This window comes from Centropristis striata, chromosome 22 (genome assembly GCF_030273125.1).
Source record: "Centropristis striata isolate RG_2023a ecotype Rhode Island chromosome 22, C.striata_1.0, whole genome shotgun sequence".
Classification (NCBI taxonomy): Eukaryota; Metazoa; Chordata; class Actinopteri; order Perciformes; family Serranidae; genus Centropristis; species Centropristis striata.
Window position 1 is genome coordinate 3,850,591 of NC_081538.1, and position 18,327 is coordinate 3,868,917.

General features: G+C 38.8%; 1 protein-coding gene across 1 annotated transcript in view; it reads right to left on the reverse strand.

Moving 5' to 3' along the window:
* Positions 1-18,327, reverse strand: part of exoc4 (exocyst complex component 4) — a 164,953-nt gene that overhangs the window by 41,759 nt on the left and 104,867 nt on the right. Inside the window, exon 14 of the mRNA XM_059325790.1 lies at positions 1,738-1,874. Within this exon, the coding sequence (XP_059181773.1) occupies positions 1,738-1,874 (137 nt within the window). The remainder of the gene's footprint in view (positions 1-1,737; positions 1,875-18,327) is intronic.

The following is an 18,327-nucleotide window of genomic DNA, read 5'->3' on the forward strand; positions in this document are numbered from 1 at the left end:
GAAACCACAAAAACTAATGTAATCAGAGAATGCTCTTTAACTACATTTTTGGAGAGGAGTACTTATCCCACCCCAAAATTATCATCAGTCACCCTGTGTCTCCTTGAATTCTTGCATGCCTCCACCGTGAATGAAGAATCAAAAAAATTGAGAAAGTCTGGATGGATTAAAGTAAATGAGGGACGGGTTTAATAATATCAAAAGTATAAGAAAAAATCAGTCTGTGCCAGCCTAGTCGAGCAAGTTTGAGACTGCAGAACTGTCTTAGCAAGTGACTGGATATATAAGACTCGTTATATTGCATGAGTTGTGTGAGAGTTTTACTGTTGCTAAAAATGACCCACCATTTACTTCAATTTATCAAAAATAGTGTGCGTTTTCATGCTCTTTGCTCTCTGTGGAGGTATGTGAGAAAAAGATATCTTCGTGATTTTATGGCAACACAAGGCGATATGAAAAAAAATCATTTTGGGGTTGAAGTTTTTCTATAATGTTGTGACTAGTCGTAGAATGTAACTAAGAACATTAAAAAAAGTATTGTTTGAGGCAAATATTGTACTTTTTACTCCACTAGCTACATTTGGCCAACAGCTGTAGTTACTTTCAGGTGAAGATTTAATATAAACAAACTAATTAATTAATTATGATTAATATAAAATAATAACATAATTAAAACTCATCGCAGTATATTAAGTTATTAGAAAAAAAATAAGAGCCCTACCTTAAAAAATCAAAAACATTGCTCAGATAAATGCATCAATAATATTAATCCAAACATATATTTTAAATATATATATAAAACAATCTGAGTGGGGTCATTTTGCATAATGAGTACTTTTGATAATTTAAGTACATTTTGATGATGCTTTTGTACTTTTACTTCAGTACGTTTTGAATGCTAGATGTTGTGGAGCGATTTCACAATTAGTACTTTTAAGTAATTGCTCTAAATACTGTTTCCACCACTGGTTGTGCATTCAGTGTCATCCTCCAGTAAAAAGGAAAAAAAGAAAAAGGATCTTTTTTAGCTCTAACTGCAGGTAAGCTTGCCTCATTCTCGAAATAAGTTGAGTTTTTCTTTTAATGTAAAAAAACGTCTTGTCACTGCAACATTTTTATCTGTGTTGGATTACGGAGATCTTTTGTACATGAATGCTGCTGCTAAATGTCTTAGAATGATTGATACTGTTTATCATGCTTCTTTGAGGTTCATTACTAACTGTAAGATGTCCACTCACCATTGTGAATTATACTCTCGGGTAGGATGGCCTGCTCTGGCCACTCGAAGGGCTAGTCATTGGTATACTTTCATTTATAAGGCAATATTGGGACTGCTGCTTTTGTACATTTGCAGCTTAATTACTGTGAGAAATGCAGGATCTTATTCTCTTCGTTCACAAGATCAATTGTTGCTTTCTGTCCCTTTATGCTCGTACGGAGTTGGGTAAAGGGCATTTGTTTACTCTGCACCTTATGCATCGAATATGTTACAGAAAGAATGGAAATTAACTGAATTTTTTTCTTTGAGCACTTTTAAATCCAAACTAAGAGTTATTGAGGCCAATTCCTTAACATGCACTTGTTTCTCATGATGCGTTTAAGGTCTGTATGTTATGTAAATATGCAACTGTATTCTGTGTTTGCTGCCTCTTGGCCAGGGCTCCCTTGAAAAAGAGGTTCTTAATCTCAATGGGATATTCCCTGGTTAAATAAAGGTTAAATACATTTTTTTTTTACCTGTAGCCTGTGTTGCAGATTTCCTTGTACTCTTTGAGCTTGTCACAGACCATCTCCAGAAACTGGTTGGAGTAGGCACTCAGGTCTTGCATGAGGCTCATTAGATCCTGGATGGACTTCTCCACCACCACCGTGCTCTGGAGGCAGAAAACAGGAAGAGAGCAATGAGCGTTACGTTGGTTTTATTTCAATAAAAAATGTGCAAAAAACAGACAAAGTGAGAGACAGGAAAGTAAAGGAGGATTGTATGCAAATGCTCAGTCAGATCTAGTCTGCTGCAGTGCCAATATAAGAGGATGGCTCCAACTCCACTTGTCTATCTGTCACCTGCGGCTGGACTGATGACTGGTGCTGGAGAGCTTGTCAGAAGTTGTAACACTGTACTGCTGCAATGGATGATTCTTTGTGTGTAAGTGAATCAGTGTGAGTGCACATTTTTGTGTGTGCTTTAAACTTCTGTGTTGTGTGTGTTCTCAGGCTGAAAGTGAGTGTGTGTGCATTTGTCACAGTGCACCCATCACCAGGAGCCACGGCAGGGCTGTGACAGCAGCCATTACAGATTAGCCACTCCTGCGTGACTAATAGCTGGCCCGGGAACAGCAGAGCAGCTTCATATCCCCAGACACACTCACACATACACACACGGAGAGAGCAAACTTTTCAAAACACACACCTTTGAGCAATTCAAGAGCTGTTAAATGAGATTACAACTGAGTAGGTTCCAGTTTGCCTGCTCCTAGCACTTAACCAATCTATCCTACATCTCCAATAATAGTGATAACTTGCTATTAGTCCGATGATAGCCTTGTCACACTCTGAAACTCGCTACAACTAAGAAAGCAGAAACGTGTGTGTGTGTGTGTGTGTGTGTGTGTGTGTGTGTGTGTGTGTGTGTGTGATGGAAGCAGAGCAATCCCACACAAAGATACACAGAGAAGGAATCTTAAACATGTGATTTCTATTCATCATTCATAGATTCTTAATATTCATCTCACTATTCTTCCTATGTAAACTTAATAAGGAGTTCCACTGTTTAGGTGTGAAATGAAAAAATTAATAGCTTTGTCAAAGATGAATAAAATGGAAATGATCTGTGATGACTGCAAACAACTGCAGGAGGAGAAGCTTCTGGCAACTAGAGGATAATGCTTTCTTTTTAGTGCTGCCTGCCAGAAATAACAACCAAATGATTGATTCCAGAGTAGGCACCTTGTTTATACGATCAAAAAATATAATATATAGTCCAGGATGATATCAATAATAGACCGGAATCTTAGAGAAGTAAAATGTGTACACAAGTCCTGGGCTCTGCATGATGAAATAGTTTGTATTTTTCCTGTTATTTTAGGTTTTGTTTCTATTTAGAAAGGGACATATCATGAAAATCTCACTTTAAAAACCGAAAACAGACCCAACTCTTCTTGTGGACATACATTGTCAATGTTCATCGAGCCGTTCAGATGTGGTTCATCAGAATATACCACCTCTAGTTTAGGATTCCTGCCCACGGCTCGTGAACTACCTTTGCAAAGGTGCGCCATTTTTTTGTTGCAAGCCGATCAGAACAAACTGAGTGTTTTCAGGAGGAGTGCTTAAAGAGACAGGCGCCAAAACGAAGATAGAAGCTGTTTCCCAAAGTCAAGGAAGGATCCTCAACCTGCTGTCTTTGAAGGATACTACGTCATCGACAGCTGCCAAAGGACTGATCCAATGTCAAGGATCCTCAGAATTCTACCTTCTTTCGGGGAATTTCCAAGGATTGATCTTGTGTATAATGCTTTTGAGCACAATCTTATTCCTCTTTGGGTTTTTTGGCAAATGGCAAACCAGCGTATAGGTGCATTACTGTCACCTACTGGACTGAGTCTGGCGGATTAGCCTCTGTGCACAGTGGCCTCCTGGGAGTTTTAAAAAAAGGGGACTGACAAAGCGGTTACAGTATGATAAAAAAAATGTTAAATATACATTTGAAAAACATTTACAGTTAAATGTTAACTGCAAAAGGAAGGTGTGAAAAAATTGTTATAGGAAGGGAGGTCACAACAAATATTGATGTAATTAAAAGTTTTCTTCTGTTCACTCACTTTGTATTTTGTTAACTGATGAAAAAAAAATAAACTATTGAAGTGTTTTTTCACACCTGCATAAAACTTCTGCACAGGACTGTATGAAAGTATTTCTTCCTACATTCAAAAAAAAATGTTGAAACGCACTGGCGCCAAAAAAGAAGAAGATGCATATTGTGCACTGTTTTTGAAAATGTAGTTCTGAATTGAACATTGGACCTGTCCAATTACACAACAACGCACACCTGCATTTGTTTTACCAATGAGAAGAAGGAGGAGTCTTGCCCCTGTAGGACCCGTTTTACAAGGACCTGTCCTATCAAGGAAGAATACTTGACTTTGTGAAACAGCAAGTACAGGTCAGTACAGGTATATTCAGACATACAGGAGCATTAACTGGAATGTTAATTTTGGCTAGCAAAAAACAAAAGCAAAATGTACACTACGTTAGTGTCTGTTAGTCACTCTATTAGCCAACCAAACGCTGAACAAGACCTTTTTAATGAACAAAATGTTATAATAGTGTCTTGTCCCTGTAGGACCGGTTTCACAAGGACCTGTCCTATCAAGGAAGAATACTTGAATTTGGGAAACAGCAAGTACAGGTCAGTACAGGTATATTCAGACATACAGTATGAAGGAAAAAAACACATTTTTAGCATCTAAACCTGTTTCCTTTCAAAACCCAAAATACAAGTATGAAGCTGAAAATGAGCACAATATTTCCACATTAAACTTCCACAATATTCAAGGCCAGTGGCAAGTTTCAAAAGTGGCTGAAAAGACTGTAGGGGGCAGTAGCGGCTGTAATTGATCATCAAAAAATATGGGGAGACCCCTGATGTGATAGACCGGTATTAATATTAATAGCCTTTACTGTGTTTCAGTTTCCCCCTCGCTCATTCTGTCATAAGCAGGCAAGCATGCACACACGCACACACACACAAACAGCAGCACTCCACTGAGGGAAGTAATGATCCATAGCAGTGCCCATGCCCATGGAGTGCTAACCAAGGCCTTGTCTCTGCCAAGGGAGCACCCTTTACTGTCCATGCCTGACTCCCTGTCAGCCTGCCAGGGCTGGGAGATTTACATAGATAGACCCTGCAGGAGCTGTTAGTGCAGCTCTGGCAGCAGCTAGCGCCACATCTTAGTGTAGGCTGATAAACCACTTAAATAACACTGCAAAAAAAGCAATAGCAATGACGACACTGACAATTTCTGTTACCGTGACTACGGTAATAATGCAGGGATAATAATATGCTACTTTTATGATCCCTGAAGGGAAACTGTTTTTTTCACTTGCCTACTCCAGGGAGGTCAGGTTGTAGGGTCAGTACCGCTGAGGCTGAAAGGCAGTCAGTGGGTGGCTCAGGGAAAGCTGTCAGCATGACTGACTTCTTCACTCAGTATAAATGGAGTCCATTACAGTGCTGCAGGTTTTATGAACCATTTCACTTGGCAAGAATTAGATTATTTGGGTAAATCAACTGGATGGATTTAGTAGATACAGGGAAACAATCCTGTTGGGAAAACTGGACTGCTGCAACAGCAAACACTATTAGGGGACATCAAGAAAAAACACCAATTACTGAATTTACATAGTAAATGGCATCTCTAAAATAGTCTCTGTCTGTCTGGAGTGCTGTCTGCCCTTTGATTTTTGGATGTAATTTGAGAAAGTGTTATTCTAATTGGAGAAATATGGCATTCAGTCTGTTATTTCTGAAGAACAGACCACTGCAATGTATAACAGACCATAGCTCCATTGATTCTGGAGGACCACGTCCAATCAAATCAACCAACAGAAAGAAGCCTGGACAATTTAATATCCGCTGTGGCAAGAAATGTCCTCAGAAAACACCATGGAAGATTTTTCTAATTAGGAGAGCAGAAAACTTTTGATCTATGGTAAATAGCTGAACTGTCCCCAGTTGAGAAGGTTAAGAAGACACAAAGAGATGGACGAAACTGAAGAAGACAGACTTGAAGTTAACATTTAAAGAGCACAGTATGAGCTACGGCAGTGTTAGAAGGCTACAGTTTACATTGCTGGAATCTATAGCAATGTTTTTTTTAGCTAGCTTTCAGCAAACGACGGTACAGTATAAGTCCAGCACATTTTGAAAGGGCACTTTGAGCAAATTTGGATTATCCCAAAAACTGATCATTTAAACTTTCTGTTCTCTCTGGAAATAATAAAGTTGTACTAATATCCAACAACATGCATTTTAGTAATAGCAGGATGTTAATTCTTAACTTAATACATCTGCTGTACATAGAAGCTGGAATTTTACACATTAAAAAAGCAAGACTTTGGAAATAATTACTTTCAATTTAAGAACACAAAAAGAGGTATTTATTGAAAATTGGCAAAAATGGATTACATATATGTCTCTACCATAAAACCGGATTTCAGGTAATCTCAGATTGGACGATCAGAATACTTTTATTTCTTTGTACCTTTCCCCTTTTTATTTTATTTTATTTTATTTATCCATTTACTTTTGGGTGTTTTCCAATCCCCTTTTGTACACTTTTACTTTTTTCTTTGATATTTTCTGTATTTGTCTATAGGTCTTCATGTTGATTGTTTGTTTGTTCATTTCAAAAACCAATAAAAAGTAAATTACAAAAAAAAAAAAAGCAAGACTTGGAAATATAGAGATAATAATAATAATAATAATTATATACTATTGTCAAAAAGTCGATGTGTTGTCAGAATTATAACAGTGGCCATCCGCTCTTGCTGCCTCAACTTTGAGGACAGAGAGCTCAATAGCAGGCCGAGCCAGTGAATGGAGAAGAGTAAACAATGGATGCCCGATCCATTACTCCTGCTCTAACAAATGCTCTTGCGCTCAGCTCCCTTGTCTAATTCTGCTCATTTAACACAGCCATTTGTCTTAGGCAGCAGAAATCATTAAAAAGTAATCAAGGGACAGATTGAGAAAGGGAGGGCTGAGAGAGAGTGAGTGAGAGTGGGAGAGAGAGCGTTTTCCGCTACGTCTACTCTATCTTACTTGACCGTTACATAGGAGACAACATCCACTGTGGAGGCTTCTCTGTCTATGTCTATCTTACTTCTCTCTTTCACATGTTTCAAGCTTAAAGGTCAACTTACTGAGATATAATGTGAAAAACACCAATAATTGTACTTCGGAGTATTGAATTAACCCTGAAACTGAGCTTGATTGCACTTTGCCTCCACTCTTTACATCATTACTACGTAAAAGCTATGATCATCAGGGAAAATTAGTCTTACGTCTTGCAAATGGATCTCAAAATTTGCTGGTGTAAACTGCTGTCGTAATAAAGGCCACTGCCATAGTGGTTTAATGACAGCAACAAGACAGTGCTAGCACTCAGAGTGGCGTCTCAGCGGAAGAAAGCTGTTAATGCTCGGTCATCACTACGGAAACCACACTGAGCTGGGGCTAAAAGAAGCTATTTACTGTGATGGAGTGAGTAAAAAGCAAAGCACAGGGAATGACATTAATACAGCAAGAGTGCAGGGATGCAATCGCTAAACTCCTCTGTGTTGCTGTATAAAGGTATAAAGATAGAGCATTTATTTACTTATACTCTCTGAGGAAGAAATCCTCGGGAAAGCAGCAATCGTTTAGGCTTCTTTGTGTCATGTTCTCGCAAGGGATTTCTCTTTGTTACCATCAGGGAGTTATGTTTTACCTGCTTGTAAAACTAACCGCTATTCAAAAATGTTCATCTCCTCTGCCATCCAACTTGTAAGTTGCTGCCCGCATCAATTTGAAACCCTCTCTTGCCTACAAAACAGCAACTGGCACAGCTCCTGCCTAACACTACGCTGCTCCAGAGCAAGTGGCTCCTCTGCCACTACAGGGCTCTACCATAGACTGCAGAAATAATCCAATGCAATCCAATCCACTTTATTTATATAGCACAATTTTAGCAAACACAAGGTTTCCAAAGTGCTGCGCAAACAATAAATACATAACACAATACAAAGAGATGTAGTAAACAATAGAACAGTACGATGCAATAAGATAAAATAAATAAAAAATGGGATAAAAATGAATAAAATAAAATGTAAAATGTACTGCCTGCACAAAATAAAATATGCATGGACGTAGTGACCGTGACGTCACCCATTGGTTTGTGGACTGCCAATTTGAGGCATCGAGTTCAGCGTTACACTTGTCGCCATCTTGTGTCGCCATCTTGTTTCCGATACGCGGAGCAGACCATATTTGGACTGTGGAGGAGGAGAGGGATCTGATCACTGACTACAGCCTCTCTACACCTCAACCTGACTGAGAGAAGCCGCTGCTAATTCATGTTAGCATGAACTGGAGCATTAACTGGAATGTGAATTTTGGCTAGCAAAAAAACAAAAGCAAAATGCACACTACATTAGTGTCTATTAGTCACTATATTAGCCAACCTAACGCTGATCAAGACATTTTTAATGAACAAAGTGTTATAATCAAGTGAAAATACAATGTGAAAGTGTCAAAGTTATGAGACAAAACCGGTAAACGTGCTTTTTCACCTGTTAGTGACCTGTCAATCAAAGGTAGCCCCGCCCCAAATCATATGATTCTTTATCATCTATTTTCTTTGAAATGGGGCCATTATTTACACTATTAACATCAAATTGTCTTGAAGATTTTTTACTTGTGATTTAGACCATAGTGTTGTTCTAAATGTGTTTTCTGAGGTAATAAATTAAGTGAGAAGTTTGTATTGAAATGAATGGACTGAAATGCTTCTGCAAGCTTTGTCAGCGCCCCCTGCTGGAAATTTTCGGTTGAATGCTGCTTAAGGCACTTCCTGGTCTGCCTCACTGCTCAGACCCAGAGGTTGCCTCTTGGGCCCTACGTCTCAAGCTAGACTCTTCTCCTTTGTAGTTCCCTGGTGGTGGAACAAACTTCCAAACTCCAATCGATCTGCTGACTCCCTCTCAATCTTTAAGAAGAGACTAAAAACCCAACTCTTTTGTGAAAACCATCACATATAATCTACACAGATGGGAGATAAAAAGCACTATTTGCACTGCCTGATAGCACCTATGTCCTATAGCACTCAAACTTAACCCCAGGCACTTACTCATGTGTTGACTTGATCTTTGCTTGTGTTGTATGAACTCTCAAATGTCCTCACTTTGGATAAAACCATCTGCTAAATTACATTGTAGAATTGTAGAAATTGCTGCCCGTATCAAATTCAACACCCTGTCTCTTGCCTACAAAACAACAACTGGCACAACTCCCGCCGACCTGAACTCCTTCATTTACGTCCACACACACTCCTGCTCACTACGCTCCTCCAGCAAAAGGCGTTTGGCTCCTCCATGCTGCAGGGCTCTACGTCTCAAACTAGACTCTTCTCTGTGGTTCCCCTGTGGTGCAATTACCTTCCAAAGTCAATCCGACCTGCTGAGTCCCTATCAATGTTTAAGAAGAGACTAAAGACCCAGCTCTTTACTGTCCTTATGCACTGCCTGATAGCATATATGTCCTCTTGGACTCAAACTTAACCCATGGCACTTTCTCATGTGCTGACTTGATCTTTGCTCATGTTGTATGAACTCTCAAATATACAGTACAGGCCAAAAGTTTGGACACACCTTCTCATTCAATGCGTTTCCTTTATTTTCATGACTATTTACATTGTAGATTCATTAAAACTATTAATGAACACATGTGGAATTATGTACTTAACAAAAAAGTGTGAAATAACTGAAAACATGTCTTATATTCTAGTAAGCAAAGGGTGGTTACTTTGAGGAATCTAAAATACAAGACATGTTTTCAGTTATTTCACACTTTTTTGTTAAGTACATAATTCCATATATTCATTCATAGTTTTGATGCCTTCAGTGAGAATCTACAATGTAAATAGTCATGAAAATAAAGAAAACGCATTGAATGAGAAGGTGTGTGTCCAAACTTTTGGCCTGTACTCTATGTTGTTTGGATAAAACTATCTGCTAAATGAAACTATAGCAATGTAACATTTTTTTTTTTACAGATTTTGTAGCTATTTTTTACCCTATATCTGATTTCTTGTTGTCTTATAGTTTAGCAAGGTCAAGGTGCTCAGATTTGAATTGAATTATTGCATGTTGTGTGTGATTGGCAGTTAATTTCATAAGGTATTGTGTGTTTTTTATGCTGTTGAAGTGGAGAGGGGGGGGACCTGAGGGCCTCAGGTTTGAATCGGAAACGGATCATGGATTTTCCCTATTAAAATAGTGGGGTTCCCCCTCAAGGTTGTGCGGGGGTCAGAGTGTTTAACCTTGTGCTCTTTACCATTTCACTCACACCCTGACCCCAAACCGCTGACTCGTGTAATGCCTATGCCATGCCATTCACATGTCTGACCGAGGGATGCCAAAATAATACATACTCAGCAGTGCGTGTACACAACTGCGCACACCCACGCAAACAAGAACACATGCCAGGATAACCTCTGGCTCCCCACTTTCTCACACACACACACCCACACACACAGGCTGTCCCCTCTCCTGTGTAAAGGGGGAGCTGGGCATGAGTGGGACATTGTCTTGACAGATCATTCATCAACGTCAGAGACGCGAAACACTCCAAAGACTCCCCTGACACACACCGGATGGCCCTCATGCTTGTGACTACTCAACCACGACACATGCTTCTTTGTATGTGTGTGCATGGGCGGGAGTTTGTATTCAAGTTTGTTTAAGCTCTGACATCAAGGCGGTGTGCTTTTGTCTACTGAAGTGTGTATAATGTCACCAAAAAAAAAAAAAAAAAAAAACATGGCCCAGAACCCTCATGGGATTTCACTCAGTAAGCTTGGGATTGTTATCTAAAATCTGGAGAAATACTCTTCTTTCTTGGCCTTTAAATTAATTAATTTACAGTTTTCAGGAGTACCACAGGGAATTAAAATTTATGATTTAATAACATTGACAGTCAATGAACTGCCGAACCTCCATTGTTATTTTTTTTGCAGATTCACCTTCTCATACATGCATTAAAGCTCTTCTTACAGCGTATGACCTGGAAGTCACCAATCACCAGTATGTAAGTGCATAGTAAGTATAGCCATTATTATATCAAATTTGGGTAAAATCTGCAAATTGAATTCTGGATGGACTGAAGCTGGGAAGCATTAAATTATCTATTTTGGACAAGAAATAATGATGCACACATTGATTTAGCTCTGACGTTCTCGGTCTAGCATTAAAAACATATTACTAAATAAATAGAACAGTATGCATAGCTTCCGGGTGGAGAAAATTGAGTTATTATAAGAACGCATCCTCTCTTTCACCTCCGCCATCATCACTTCTAATGCAAAGCTTAATGCAGTGTTTGTAAGTGTTCTAATTGAGAGATGAGGAGCAATATCACACTTGGCTGACTACAGATGGGCTTCTATATTACATACGCCCGTTTCACACCCACACAAAAACACAAACGCAGGGTAAAATATGGAGCTTTTGCAGAGGCTGATCCAAGGAATCACCAAAGACTTCATATTTAATAATAGTAAGCCAAAAGTTCATTTAATTAATCACTCCATGATCCTCTTGGTGTTTTAACAACCAGTATTGTAACATCATGTCTGATGGATGTCAGAGGGGTGTCTTTCCCATTTTCTAGATTTATTTGTTACTTATTATCATCAGATATTTTGAATGATAAATCAAAGGGCTGTAAGTATCATTTACCGGCAGTTTTGATCAATCTGCCTATTTTTAATTGATTAATTGCTTGGTTAACAACCCTGATTCTAAAAAAGTTGGGATGCTTTGTTACATATAAATATAAAATAGAATTAATAAATTTCTGTGTACATTTACAAAAACAAGTTTATCAGTTTGAACATAAAATAAACCGTCTTTGTACAATGGAATAAATGCCATGTTTTAGACAATGTGGCAACTTTTTTGGGATCAGGGTTGTATAAAGTGTCAGAAAATAGTGTCAACCCCCATTTGTCAATGTCAAAGGTGATGTTAAATGTCTTGTTTTGTCCCTCTAAACGCAAAGATAGTCCATTTTATATAATATAAACAGAAAAAAAGTAGGAAATTTCCATAATTGAGAGGCTAAAAACGGCATTTTCTGCTATTTTTGCATGAAAACGACTGATTAAAATAGATTAACAATTCAACAATTATCAAAATAATTGGCTTTTATTTTCTTGTCATCCAACTAATCGATTAGTTGACTTATTGTTGCAGCTCCAACCACATAGACCCGGCCATCACTGGTTTGTGTGAGTGAATATAACTCTGTATAAGAAAGTGAAAGGGTATTTAAAATGCACTTCGATGCGTCCTGTGAGGGGGGTATGTTCTTCTCAGTGCCCCATTAGGCCCATATGGAGCCATTGTATCAGTGCACATGCACTAACACATGTGCACAAAGACCCACACACAACACCATGTGTGTTCACAGCACCACAACGATTGTCATTTGCAAATTCAGAGCATTAACTTGCTTCTAAAAATTCAAGCTGCAACTTTTATCAGACGCCTGCAGCCAAAAACCTTCTTTCCTACCTTCTTTCAAACCAAAGGGCATGTTTGTGGTAGAGCTGACATTTCAACTTCTCTCTCTCTAACTCACTCACTCCAAAGGCAAAGATTATGTCTTGTTACACACAGAGACTCTGTCAGGGGTAGCGCTGCATGGTGCAAACCTGTACTACCTTAGGCTGCAGTCGGTGCGTCTGTTTTCTTCACTCTTTTTTAAAGCTTTCTCTTCCACTACATACACACAGACAAGCACAAACACACATATTAAATGTAATATATATCTAGCGCGTTGATATAAATATATAAACGGCATAAACAAAGCACAGCTGTGTCGCATTTGTGAGGAAGGAAGATTTCCGTGGCGTGGCAGGTTGGAGGCCCAGGGCAGCTGGGCGCCAGCCTCAGGAGTGTATGTGTTTGGTGTGAGATAACCGGGCGAAGGTGGGTGGTGGGGATTGTTACACCTAGAGCGCTGAGAAAGGAGGCAGAAGAGAAAAAAGGCTTTGAGGTGAGCTAGACTCGTAAGATAGTCATGGAATTTATCAGAGTCAATTTAGAAAAAGAAAAAAGTGACTTCTTCTGCATTATTGTACCAGAAAAACAGCAAAAAACTTCTTTGAAAAGGCTTAAACAAATGGTGTCTAACTTATATGATTATTAGTCCCAATGCTCGATTTGCTCTTTTAAACTACCTACAGATTTATAAAAATCTGTATATTTAAAAACATATTCACTGTACAATAACAAATAATAGTCTGGTTCATTACATACCGTCGTTATGCACTTTATGTGTTTTTTATGCACACTGTTCATTGCACCTTATTTGTTTCATAGCACCAACATTTTTATACTGTATATTCATATTTATTCTGCACTAGAATACTACTCCTTAATACATACTCCTTCTTTAGACACTTAATTTTTATTTTTTACATTACATTTTATTGTATTTTTATATTTTATTGCTTGAAGTATGCCTAGGTTGTTCTTTTTATTTAATTATTTAATTGTGTTGTTATTGTCTCTGTGTGTAATGCTGCTGCTACACTGTAATTTCCCAGCTTGGGATGAATAAAGTATATCTATCTATCTATCTATCTATCTATCTATCTATCTATATGAAACCGTTCAAATCTACTGGTAAATAAAAGTTAATAAATGACTCAAATATACTAAAATGTCAATCAGACAGGGGCACTAGCACAAGAAGAGTTTCATCTAATTCAATTCAAATTCAATTAATCAACCACATAATGTGGCAATGGCTTGACTAAAATAGCCTTTTAGTTCAGCAGATTTAGTGCCTAGTGTCATTTTTTTAAGCTACATGATTAATATGTGTGAATTACTCATTAAACATAGTACCTTCAAAGTTATAATAATAGCAATGATGTTATATCAATGATAAATCAGAATCTGAATATTTTTTATTGCCAAATATAGGTTTTCACATACAAGGAATTTGCTGTGGTGTATTGGTGCAAAACAACAAATTAATAAATATAAATAAATATGAAGGAAACAAGTACTTTGAGTCAATAAAACAGCAGCATAAATAGAAAATATGAAAAATAGAATGAGTCATCATACAAACAGTAGGAAAAATATGTACAATATGTAAAAACACCTGCTGGACAACTTTAAAATTTTCAGGGCCTGTAGCGGACTCAGATATCAATTTACAGAGAAGATAATGCTCCAAATTTATTTTGACAACAACAAAAAAAGTCCATATTCAAAGGGGCCCCTTGACCTCTGACCTCAAGATATCTGAATGAAAATGTGCTCTATGGCTGCCCATAGGAATATATACTTCCATCATAATGTTTTAAGCCCTTATATACTTTCACAATTTCAATTTATGAATTACTTGATTAACTAACACATTTTTATTACATATATTAGGCTATAAGAACTTGACAGAGCAATCTTCTTTCTCAGCTTTCAGATGATGTACACCACTTCTGTGTGGTAACTACTATTGATCTGCTAAGCTGTAGTAGGAGGATTGGTGGTTGCAACTTCAGGAGAAGGTTATGAGGACAGGAGAACTAAAAGAGCGAGCAATGAGAAGTAAGTAAACTTATCCTTTCATCCTGCAACCTCTTCTCAACCTTTTAGGAACATAAGCGTGGATCTGACCAGTTTGAGATACTGCGCATCATTGCAGTTCAAGCAAGGCCAAAATGAGAACACAGAATCAAATAATATCTGGAAACCACCACATTGCCTTAGTGATTACAACTTTGTCTCTCTTGGTAGAGGAGGGAAAAGGAGATTGGAGGGACTCGTTTCAAGTGCAGCCAAAATTGCTGCGAGTAAGAGTGGTATTTTTTTTTTTTATTGAGGTGCCTCGTTCCTTGATAATTCTTAACAGCTGTAAAATTGTCGACTGGATGCTTAGGCGCAATCCATTTCATGACAGATAATGTCATAGGGGGATCCAGAAAACATTTGGACTAAATGGAAAAGCATTTGGATTATTTATTTTACCGTGAACGGGCCGATTTGGGCAGAATTAAAATGGCTGTTTTAGCAGTTTCACTGACATTCTGTTTTTACTCGCGAACACTGGAATGGCTTCTGATTTTGTTTTTGGTAATGTTTGTTGTGCGTCTATGTGTGGGGGTGGTGAGTGTGTGTGCAAACCACCTTTATACCCTCTTTCCTCCTTTCTCCTACTCCCACTTGTGCCCCAATCACAGGGCACGGCTGAAGCAGCTAACAGGTGTATTGTGCTGTGATTGCTGTGCCTGTTGATGGGAGCAGGGTGCTGAGAGTCTCCTTAATAAAGAGAAGCCCCCTCTACCCCTCCCCATGCTCTAATCTGCACTGTTTGTGTGTGTGTGTGTGTGTGTGTGTGTGGATATGTGATGGCGGGGTGTTGTTTGTTGGTTGGGGGGGCAGCAGGGAGCCAATCAACAGGAAGCGATCAGCCCCCCGCAAATAAACATTGCCTACACACATCATCACAAATAAAAAGGTCAGTGTCATTACAGCTTCTGGAGGTGGATGCGCGCATGTGTGTGCATGCGCGGGTAACACGTGTATACGTGCCCGTTTCCACACTCCTCACTCACAAAGCTACATGTGAATATGAAATTTAAAAGGTCAACATCATTAGCAGGCCATTGGCAGCTGAATGTATCTGCAATACAGCGAGCGCTCTGGCAGCTGACAGAGAGTGAATGAAATCAGTCTTTATGTGGCTCCGAGGCAAGTTTTGTGTGCATACAAACACCCCAAAACAAATACATGCACGTATGAATAATGAATGCTGGGACACTTAATGCGCGCACACACACGCTGATACAAAAGGGCTAGTTAGCGGCTATTGTTTGGAGACACTGGGGACAAAGCTGAATGATACTTAGCTGGAACAGAGAGAACCACTGTGTAATGTAATTATGGCTCTGATGTGGTCTTGGCTGATGAAGTAAACAAGCAGAACACAAACAATTCATCCGCACTCACAAACACGAGCTCGCCATGCGGAGTGGGCAAGCAGGTGCCTCGACGCCGCTCTCGTCTGGACGGAGAAATGTGGTCGCCTAGTTGTTGTTTTGGTGCGTTTGTCTCATTGTGCAGAGCTGCATTGTGTGTATGCTCGTATGTTAGTGTGTCACAAAGTGAGCGTGTAAAGGGAACATAGGGGGGTTCTACCAAGATTAATGGAGCCAATCTCCAGAGCTATCCAGCAGAGTGACCATACCCTCCCTATCCCACTTTCTTCTTCTATTCTACTCCCCATCTCTCTCTCTCTCTGCCCCCCTTCTGTTTTCCCTCGATCTAACTCTAATTAAATGAATCAATCAGTGGCAGCACCAAAGCTGGACAGATAGCACTGCACTGCTAGGGCTAACAGCGTTTATGTTGGTGTGTTGCTATGCTGTTGGGAGTCCAGCCCGTGGGGGGGGAAAAAAAGGAAAGAAAAACAAGAATGAAATAAGGTAGAGAGCAACATAGACATCAAACAAGCTACAAAGAAAGCCGGATATCAAATATGGTTGGGCGAAATGATATTATATACCCTGCGACAGTAGAAATATGTCCACAGGTAGACATGTAGCAACACTTTCCATTTCCATCCAGGTAGCTATTCTTGCGTGATCTTGCCATTCTTGTGCCCTCTCACTGGGTAACGCGATTTGGGATGGCATGAAGGAGGAGAGTGGAGTATGGATGTGTTATAGAACTAGATACAGTAATATTGCAGCCAATATTTGAGACTGGTCTTCACTCAAAAATGATTGTACAGGCAGCAAAATAAGACCGATATTTACGTTTTAGACTGCACCCTCTAGCGGGCACAGTAGTAACTGAAATGGCAGAAGTCGCAGTTGGGGCGGATGGATGGGTCGAAGAAACATCCGACTTTCACCCAGGAGAAAAATCTTTTCTCAAACTACAAATAAGGTGAATTATGACTCTATCTACTATCAAATTTACTATGAAGGTTTTATATTTAAATGAGCCTTGAGCCTAGAAAATATGTGATATCATCACGATGTAAAGTCTATGGGCCATGCAGGAACTTGCAGGTTGGGGAAGTTAACCCACTGAAGCCTGGAAAGCGGATACGTTGTTTTGTAGTATTTGTATAAGCTCTCAAATACTTTTTGAATTTCATTTCTATCTGCTACAGAGGCTGAAAAATCTATGATTTAGTAGAAGCGTTGACACTTCTGTTGAATTTCCAGAAAAACTTCAGATTTTAGGGGCTTATTTTAAAATCGCCCAGAGGTTTTACAGGTGTTTTAGGCGTCAATGGGTTAAGAAACACTGCAGCCCATTTACAGTGGGCTGCAAAATGTGGAAGTAAAGCCAGAAGCTAGAAAACGTTTTTGGCAAACAATTATCATTGAACTAAATAAGCTCCATCTTTGGGTGAGGCATCCGGCTTTTATATTGCATTTATTGAGTAAAGATGTAAATACAGAGCAGTGGGAGACATCCTGTTCATCTTAAAACCTGAAACACTTGATTGTTGTTCTCAGGGACCTTCAAATTTCCATTTTTGAAATTATTTTTAATTTTTGAGTCTTGTTTTTAACTCAAGTGTTGTCTCATGTTAGGCAGTTGTTGTTGTTGTTTTTTTGATTTGTGGTAAGTAAAAGAAGAAAATGATCAAATGTGATGAAGAGCAGTGGGGCTATCTTAAACAATGACTTAATTTAATCGACAAAAAAAAAATAGCAGAAAACTTTAGCATGATAGATTCTGTTCCTGTTACATAAACTTATAAATATACCTTGATAGATGTTTTTTGGCCTTATGGTGCACCTCTAATATCAAAGCAAAAAAAACTGAAAAATAAATAAATAAAGAGAGAGGCCTTTGATTTGTGGCTTCGCTGCCTTTCTCCTTTCTATAACACCTGCTCCTCTCCAGACTTATCAGCCCAGACTATGCTATCACACAGACACATGAATGGACGTTAACCTTTCCCACTGAACTATATACTGGCCCAGTCAGCCCTTATCTCATGCTCCTAGTGGACAATATATATAGCCAGTGTCAGCCTCATAATCATATCATTATTATGTAATGTATGCATATGATACATAAATGCAGTATTCGACACCGCTGGTGCATAGTGATAGGCAAATCATCACCCGTATCGATATTATTTATTAACCTATGCCCAGACTGCATGTGTATTGCTTATTATGGGCTGTTTAAGCAAACCTAAGGCCTGGTATTCACCTTGACTCCTGTCCAGTGCTTCCACAAAGTCACTTTGTCCATTCCTACTGGTGAGATATCACTGACAATGGGTCAGAGTTTTCATAAAACATAAATGTATTTAATAATAGGGGTCCACTCCAAAAGTTAATGCTATGGAAATGCATCTATAAATATTCTCTTCGTGATGTGAGGGGGGTAGCAAAAGTAGATCTCATATCAAACAGCAGAAAGTCAGAAAATAATATACATTTCAGATAAAAGCAGTGATAGAGTTATGGCAAACTGCTTATCCATGCCTTTTATTAAAAAATATCTATGTGCAGCATA